The sequence below is a fragment of the Leptonychotes weddellii genome, chromosome X, assembly GCF_054177405.1.
Source record: "Leptonychotes weddellii isolate Sample4059 chromosome X, ASM5417740v2, whole genome shotgun sequence".
Lineage (NCBI taxonomy): Eukaryota > Metazoa > Chordata > Mammalia > Carnivora > Phocidae > Leptonychotes > Leptonychotes weddellii.
Genome location: NC_138385.1, coordinates 4085261 through 4093922, shown reverse-complemented (window position 1 = coordinate 4093922; position 8662 = coordinate 4085261). Strand labels below are relative to the sequence as shown.

The following is an 8662-nucleotide window of genomic DNA, read 5'->3' as shown; positions in this document are numbered from 1 at the left end:
GATGCCCCGGGACCGCTAAAATGCCCATTGCGGGTTTAGACTGGCTTGGGCCTCGAGAATCCTCTCGGAAGGCTCCTAAGCTGTCGCGGTGTTGGCAGGGTGTTCCCCAGCCGCTGGTCGAGTCTCCAGGGTGTCCGTCTTTCCCTCCACACTCTGTACATTCAGGCTGTGCCCGAAGACTCATTAGAGATGTTCACCCACCCCCGGGCGCCTCGGCCGCCGGTGGCCCGTGGAGGGCGTTTTCATGCTGGCTGAGAGCATTCCAGTGGCCCGGCCGACATGTAAAGTAAGATGCACACAGTACCATGGAAAAGGAGGAACCAGTTTATTGAACAGCTGCAGGGAGCAAAAGTAGTGGATTGCGCTACATCTGTTACAGACCAAGCAGGAAAGGCTTTGCCATCCCGGTGTTCCCCTCTCCCCCAGACCGCAGGCTCGAGCCCGTGCCAGGGGGTCTCGTGTGTGCTGGACACCAGTTGAGCCCGGTTTGGACATGGCAGCAGCTGCCCACGTGAAACCGTGCCCCCCTTGTCCGGGGTGACAGCGTCAGTGCTCCTTGTCCCTCCTGGAACGAACGGCCCTTAGCCCGGAGCATCCGCTTGCTTCCGCTCTGCCTCGTGGCTCCAGCCGCAGCTCCTGGAGCCCCGGCACTGCTAGTTCAAGGCCCCGGGCCCAGCCGGCACGATTTCGGTTGCGGACAGACACGCCGCCTCAGACCTTAACAAAGCCACCCTTACGGTGGCTGTTTCTAGTCTCAGCCACTTTGTCCAGTATTTCCGGCTTCAGGTCACGCCCGGCGGTTGTCTGACAGCCGATATTCCCACGGCGCAGGGGAGCCCCGCGCGTTCCTTGCTTTCTGTGGCTTTCTGGCCGTGGCAGCCATGGTGTGCGTGGAGGATTCCAAGGGGGAAATGATGATGTCCCATGAAGGCGTGACACCCCCCGGGCACGACAGGTGTGCCAGCAGCATCTACTTCTGCAACAGAACACGTCCGTCTCCGATACAGGCTCGTAAAAAAATACTTTAACAGAGTATACTGTACAGAACTAGGACTGGACATGGTATATTACAAGGCTAAAAGATTCGTATAAATACTATACAGGCACGGAGTCCCTCCGTTGGAAGGGGCTCACCGGGGGGCCGGAACACCCGCCGTCAGCCCTGCCAGCACGGCGCGGACGCGGCGCTGGGCTGTAGCTACACCTCCTCCTGACTACGCCCCGACGGCGGACTCGAAGCTGCATGGCGGGGCCAGCCTGGCTTCAGATAACGTTTCCGAAGAACACTTCCGATGGGAATCGTAGCACTTTGAAAACCAGTTCCTTCTCTGGCCTAATCAGCCATCCCTACCAGAGCCCAGCCAGCTCCCGAGGCAGCCGCCTGGAGGAGGGGATCGCCCTCTCCTCGTCGCGCACGCTCCCTCCATCATGCCCACGGCCGCTGACACCCACCCCCCAGCCCACACTGCGCGTGCCCGTCCCCTGCCACGTGTGCGTCCGTCACGGTGAGTCACTGGTAGGCATTGAGTGCAAACAAGGCATGAGATGCAAGTTGCCGGAGCCCCAGCTCCAGCTCCAGTTCCGGGTGGGGTAAACAAAGAGGCAGAGGAGGCTAGAAGACAGCGTGCGTCCTGGTCCGCTTGCGTTCCGTTCCAGGGAGTGGTGTCTAATCTGGCATTTCAATATTTAATTTGGGAGGCGGGAGGACGTATTTACCAGGGCTCTGGGTGATAACCACCCTGGTCTTCTTCCGAAACACTGGAGCAATTTTAGGAGGTTCTGGAACTGGGGTTTCTTCCGTTTCCTCATTATCTTCATGATGGAGGTCGTAGGAAATGTTTCCATATTCTCTCAAAAACGGGAAGATTTCAAGCAGAAACTGACAGAAATCCTTGCGAATCCCAAACCACCCTGAAAAAGAAGGATGTACTTTTTCAAACACTGGCCTCCACTGAATCTCCTTGTCACTTTACTTTCCCGGTCATGAAGTTTTATTCGTACAATGTAATGCTTCACCCTGATGCCTTAGAAATGAAGATCGAGCGAGGCCTGGATACCCACCAAGGGCAAGAAGAAAGGCCTGTGGCTCCCTGGCTCTGCGAGTGGGCTTCCCAGACCGGCAGCGACCACAGGGCACGCTGCGACCTCGCTAGAGATCAGGCAGTGGCTGGGGTGGAGGTGTCCCTCTGACGGGCCTCCAGCGGCTAGGACTGCTCTGGCACGTCTCCGACGGGTACCTGCGCCGTCGAGGCTACGTCACCGTCCCCTCGTCTTCCCCAGCTGGGATGTGCTGACACAGGCCAAAGAATGTCAAGCATGTCAAGCAAAAAAGGGACTTCGGGCAGCCTCTGGCAGCCACGCTGGTCCACGCCGGCAGGCAGCCTGAGCTCCCGGGGCCCCCTCAACGCTGCTTCTCTGAGGCGTGCTCTTGCTGTCTGTACCCCGGGACCGTCAGCTCAGTGCTGGCTCTCCCAGGGCACACCCCCACCCCCCACCGCCCCGCCTCCTGGCTTCCAGAATGGCACGCCCCGGCGCTACCTGCAGAGAGGCTTACAGTCTAGTAAGGAAGGACTGCTGTCAAAGATCACTTCAAAACTGAAATGTGCCATCATGCAGGTGGGGAGGAGAGAGGGCAAGCAGGTCACCACTGACAAGCCACAGTGATGTCAGCAATGTCGCTGGGGAGACCCAGGAGGACACAGAACCTAAGAGCACTCCCAGGGTTTGGTGGGTGACATGGATTTTGATCTAATCGTTGGGAGCCTCTGGGAAGCAGGGCCGAGAGGCTACCTAGCACGCTCAGCCCTACCTCAGATGGCAGAGTGCGCCATTAGGGGGGTCATGGTACAGGGCACGGAGAGCAAGGTTGACAGCGCACCCTTCCCTTGGAAGGCCCCAGGTCTTCCTCGGGCAACCTCCTTAACTGGGACCCTCAGGCTCATCCTTTCACAGAGTGGGGCCACACACACTCACGCGCACACACACACACACACACACACACACACACACAGGTCAAGGGCTTCTGAAGTGCTGAATACGTACAGTGGTTTCCTCCCTTCTGTCCAAATGTGGTTGCCATCAGAGTGATCAAGGAAAGCCAAAGAGGGACAAATATCGGGATACAAGAGAATGCGTTGTGGCCATCCAGTTTGTGAACCAACAGGATCTGAGGAAAGAGAAATAGTTGAGGTTCTATTGATAAAGCATCTGAGGATGGACAATGGCTGAGATCAGTCCACCCTTCCCTTGTCAGGTCTCATAAGGGGGAAGGTCAGCTCCACGGGAGACTGGAGAAACCCTCTATTCTGGGGGGAAGCGCAAGGTAAACTCTCATATCCCTCTTTAGGACGAAGCAAAATCTGTCTACTTGGGAAGTTTCCACCACCAGGCTTGTTATGGGAAGCTCCTGCTGGTGTTTGTTCTAAAGCATCAACAGTGCCCAGTCTCTAATTCTGCACCAACTCCCTCTTCCTAGATGTAGACACATCAACACACACTGGTGCATCATGGCTACGGAGACTCACTGCTCGCCCCCTTCCCCCAAAGAAAGGATGCTCTAATTCTACCATCATCCTCTCCATCCCTCCATCCTCTGCGGTGCTTTCGGAGGGCCGTCACAGGGAAGGGTGGGATTCAGGGCCTGAAGAGTTCTGCTGTCGAAAGCTTACCTCAAAAGTAAGGAGAGGCACGACGATGGTCATCCAGCTCAGTGCCATTGTTATGTGTGTCCTTCGCTGTTCTGCAATCACATCCATGGAACGCAGGAACAGGACAGACCACACGATGTAATAGAGGACCACCAGGCACAGAAAGGACATGAGAATCCACAGAGGGACACACACGACCTGAAGGAAGGAGAGAAAGAAGTCGGTAGGGTCTGTGCCCAGCACCTGAAGGCGGGCCTAGCCATGCCCCGGCGGGCGGCCGCAGTTAGGACGGCCCAGCTCGGCGGCACTGAGGACGGCCTGGGGCCGCCGCCGCTCCGGGCCACGCTCCGCCACGGGCCGCGCTCGGGCTGGAGGGCCCGGCAGCTGCCCGTCTAAGACAGGACGTCACGCGGCCCGCACCTGGCTCTGCCCCGAGGGCAACAGGGCGGCCTGCGCCCCCCTGCCCACCTGCCCCACCTTACCCCGACAGCCCCCCCGCCCCCGGTTCACGGCTGTTTGCCGGCCCGGCCCGATGCTGCCCTCCGCTCACACGCGCGGGAGGCCGAGAGGGCTCTGCCGCCCGGTCCCTGCCACCTCGCCCAGGCGGCTTCCACGCCTGCGGCTGCCGCACCACAGTTTGCTTCACCCCCACAGGAGCGCACAGGAGCCCCCGGGCCTCCCCAGGCTCCCCTGTGTGATCTCCCTCCCTCCTGCACTGGCCCTTGGATCCGTCTGGCATCCCTCTGTCTCGCTATCAAACAGCAAATTGACTGTTTTCCCTTGGTGGACAGGTCTATGACTTTTCACACACACATGTGCAGAGCTGTGTATCCCCAGGCAGGACACAGGACAGCTGCTTCACCCCACGGGACTCCCTCGTGCGGTCCTTCACGGTGTCATACCCTCACCCCACCCCCAACGCCTGGCACCCACTGACCCATTCCCTCTCACTACGCTTCGGTTGTTTCAAGAGCATCCCACGGCACCGCTGTCTGCGGCTGCCTTCTTCCCTCAAGCCAGAGTCGTGAGGCTCCCCGCCCCCGCTTGCTGCGGGTGACGACAGGCTGTTTCTTTTTATTGCCAAGTGGCGTTCCAGAGGGTGGATGCGCCACTGCCCGTGCGCGTCCAGCACCCGTGGAAGGAAACTGCGGTGCTTTCCCGCATTTGGCTGTCCCGAATAAAGCTGCTACCAACACTCAGGCACGGGTTTTTGTCCAGCCCTACAGCGCCACTCCTCTAGGGGACGTACCCCGGATTGGCCCTGCTAAATGGTATCTCAACTCCGTGTTTAACTTGCCATGAAACGGCCCAACTGTTTGTCAGAGCGCCTCTACAACTCGGCATCCCCACCAGCGATGTGCAAGTGTCCCCGTCCCTCCCCACCCTCCCCTGCGCTCCGGTTCGTGTTTTAGCTCTGCCTTCTGAGGAGTGTATCCTGGGACCTCATCCTGACCTTGATTTGCCCTTCCCTACTGGGTAATGATGTCCTGTCCTTGTGCTTATTTGCCATATGTATATCCTCTTTGTGAATTGTCTTTTCAAGTCTTCTGTCAATTTTAAAATTAGGTTGTTTTTTGAGTTTTGAAAGTTAAGATGTTTTGGATCCAAGTCCTCGTTTGGACACACGTTTTGCGAATATTTTCTTTTACTCTGTGGCCTGTCTTTTCATTCATTTCATTTCAGTTCTGAGCTGCTCTTATGGACCTTGTTGTTAGTTGTTAGTGCCACTTATAGGGACTCCTGATCTAACCCCAGGTTCCCAAAGATTTTCTCCTATGCTTTCTTCAGATAGTTCTTCGGTTTTCCATTTTGTTTTTAGAACTATGACTTGAGTTGGTGTGTGATTTTTAATCCTCTCAAGTAGCCTGGAGTTTCTGATGGTAGGTTTTGCTGTACAATCTATGGAGGGTCTCTTCCCAGGGCCCTTCCTCATTTAGCAGCGCTCACTTAGCCACCCTCCCCCCCCCCCACCCGGGATCATAGTGATCATAGCAGCTTCCCTCGGTCTCTCCTGATCACTGTGAGAAGCATGCCATCAGACTGTTCCATCTGCTGACTGGGGCTGGAAAAACCTCTCCGCTCACCTACAAAAAACATTTCTAATTCATCTTTTTTTTTTCTGATTGCACCTTATACTAAAATGTTGGTCTTACTTAGATTTCTTTCCTCCATATCACAACAGAAAATCCTGAACCCAATTACCTTTCTCCAGATATACCACCCTAAAGATGGAGGACAGGTACCCGAACATTTTGTATTATGACTGTTTTATCAAAGACTTTGGGCAGAGATGATGAGTTCTGCCTTTATTCATTATGGAGGTGACTATGTTCCCTTATTTTCTTCCCTGCCACCAAATGAATATTTTCTCTTTTTGCTATACTTGGTACTTTTTTTTTTTAAGGTAAACCATGTTCATAACAGAAAATGTCTTATGTGCAAAAGGACACATCAAGCAGCAGTGGGAGTGGGGACCCAAAACCCCAGCACGACCTCACCTCCCAGAGGCCACGTGCCTCCTCTCTGTCGGTTCTCACCTGCCTTCTAGGCATTCATAGCAGGAAGTCCAAGTCCTACTGGCTTATCTGTAGCTTGCTATGAATATATAATGACATGTGTACGTACCCATATCCACCCCCGTTCCCACCCCCTTCTATCCATCTACACAATTTCAACCAAACACCCAGGAACCTGAAGCCACAGGTTCTGAGCAGGAGTGTCCAGTGGCACAACTTTTTTGAAAAGCAAGTCGGGGGTGCAGCCTGTCTTCCAAAATCTCAAGTTCCCACCCTCTGGCCCAGTAATACTGTCTCTGGAGTCCTTCCTAAGAAAATAATGAAAAGAATCAGGGGAAGATTTTTAGGCACAAAAATATATGTTACATCATGATTTATAATCACACTGGTATCAACTTCAATATTCGGAAGGGGATGTTTGGTAAATGCATTTGAAGAATACTGCATCAATTAAACTTTAAAAATTATGTTTATAAACACCTTTTATTGCCAGGGGAAAATGCTCATGATGCGTTAGGATGAGAGCGCAGTGCACAAAACCGTGTGCGCCGCACAGGCTCAGCTGCCTTCACGAAGCGGTAACATCCGGCACAGGAAACCCGGGACACTGGCCATGCTCTCTCCCAGTGGGTTACGGGTCATTATCATTCGATTACCTAAGCTGTCTGTCTTTTCCAAGTTTTCTACAAGGAACACAAATTACTTTTATAATTAAAAAAAGAAAAGTTTATTTAAGGATTTAAAAAGTTACATACAAGCCAGGGCCAGTGGATGATCTTGTCCAGTCTTAAGGCAATGAATATAAACTGCAGGATGTTGACAGAACACAGTATTTCTAACTAAAAATGAAGAGAAGAATCAGTTAAGCAAAGTAAAAGTTGTATTGAATACTGCAATTATTTGGTTAACAAACTAAAAGGCAATGCAAATTATAATACGGGAAAAGTTTGATGAAGTTATACTGGAACCTCCTGATTTTCTGCACCGGGGAGCGAAGCAACGCGGCGACAGCAAGAAACCTGCCCGCCGGTCTCCTGCCTCGGCCCCTCTGCTTAGCGGCTGCCTGCCCTTTATGCTCTACCAAACAACAGCCTTGTTTCCGGGCTCGCTGGGTAGAGGCAATCCGTGGCAGACAGCACAAGCGTCCTTCCTGCCCCTACCCGTAACATACCTGCACTTCTTTTTTGTACCCAGGACTCAGCTCCCCACCCCTTCCTTTCTGGCTCCTTGAGGACCTTGTCACATCAAGACATCAATTACGGATTCTTTATTGCATCGTTAACCTCTCCTGTTCCACTGATCCCTCCCAGAAGCACAGACACAAGTTCAACTCATTCCCATTAAACACAAAAGAGCCCCAAGACCAAATGAGCCCCTCCCTCCCTGGAGCCAGCATCCGCTCCCAGGCCTAGCACTTTGTTACCATCCAGCTCAGTGAGACAGCGTGAACGCTCCAGCCCGTGGCCTCCCCATTCCGAGCTCCCAGCACTGCGATCCGGCCTCCAGCCCCGACCACTGGCAACTGCTCCGTCAAGGTCGTCAGTAACCTCTACGGCATCAGACCACCTGTGTCAGATCATCCTACGGGGCATCTGTGTGGCATCTCTTTCCAGGAGCCCGGCACAGTCTCGCCCTCCTCCTGGTGCTCTTGCAGCTCCTTTTCAGTCTCCTCCTCTCCTTGAACCCTGATGCCCCCCAGAGCCTTCAACTTGGTCTTCTGTCCGCACTGGAGAGACACGGACACGAACACACAGGCTTCCCCTCGCTCGCCCTGCTGTCTACCCAGCCCCAGCTTGGGTGGCCTCCTGCTGACTGTTCCACCCGGCTCTGTCTCTGACTCAGCCTTCCTGCTGTGGCCCAGACCCAGCTCTCCCAGAGGTGCCTCAGCCAGAGCCAGTCCCAGACTGAGTCCATTAGCCCCTCACACCTTCACCCCGTCCCCCCTCCCTTGCTGTAAGGCACCGCGGCGGCCCAGTGACCCAAGGACCCAAGCCACACCACCAGCAAGCACCATCTCCTCCCTTCCCACTCCTGCATGCTCCGTCACCACGCCCTGTCCTCTCCACCAGCCCGACGACTACTGCCTCATCAGGCCTTTCTCTCTTCACCAGCCACCACCCCCCATGCCTCCAACAGCCCCCTGACTAGCCTCCCAGCCTCTATAGTCTGGAAGGCTCTCTGCTCCCAAATACCCGCCAGGCCGTCTTCCTTCTGGTGGCAGCACTCGCTACTCTTCCGTGGCTTGCCACTGCCTACAAAATGAAAATCACAGGAAGCCGTCTGATCTGGCCCAGAGCTTCCCCAGAGTTCTCGTTCACAGGGCATTTTGTGAGGGAGCAATTCTTTCCGAGGCCTCTGGGCTGAAAGAAATCCTTAACAGTTCCACTGGGTTAAGGAATTAGATCTAAACTTAGTATTTCTGTCCTAAGTAGCCATCTAAAAAAAAATAATAACTCCCATAAATCAAAAGAAAAATATGATTTTTACTTCACTCCTAAA

The 8662-nt window shown here is 54.3% G+C and overlaps 1 protein-coding gene across 5 annotated transcripts in view; it reads right to left on the bottom strand.

The window, feature by feature from the left end:
- Window positions 1–308: 308 nt before the first annotated feature.
- The window catches only part of TMEM185A (transmembrane protein 185A), a 34400-nt gene continuing 26046 nt past the window's right edge, over window positions 309–8662 (bottom strand). For 4 of the 5 annotated variants that reach the window (XM_081808136.1, XM_081808135.1, XM_081808139.1 and 1 more), the window contains 4 exons: window positions 6919–7002; window positions 3669–3845; window positions 3043–3166; window positions 309–1911 (listed from right to left, as the gene is read on the bottom strand). In XM_081808136.1, coding sequence (XP_081664262.1) covers window positions 1667–1911; window positions 3043–3166; window positions 3669–3845; window positions 6919–7002 — 630 coding nt within the window. In that variant the 3' untranslated portion in view covers window positions 309–1666. The remainder of the gene's footprint in view (window positions 1912–3042; window positions 3167–3668; window positions 3846–6918; window positions 7003–8662) is intronic. The other variant, XM_081808137.1, reaches the window with a different exon arrangement.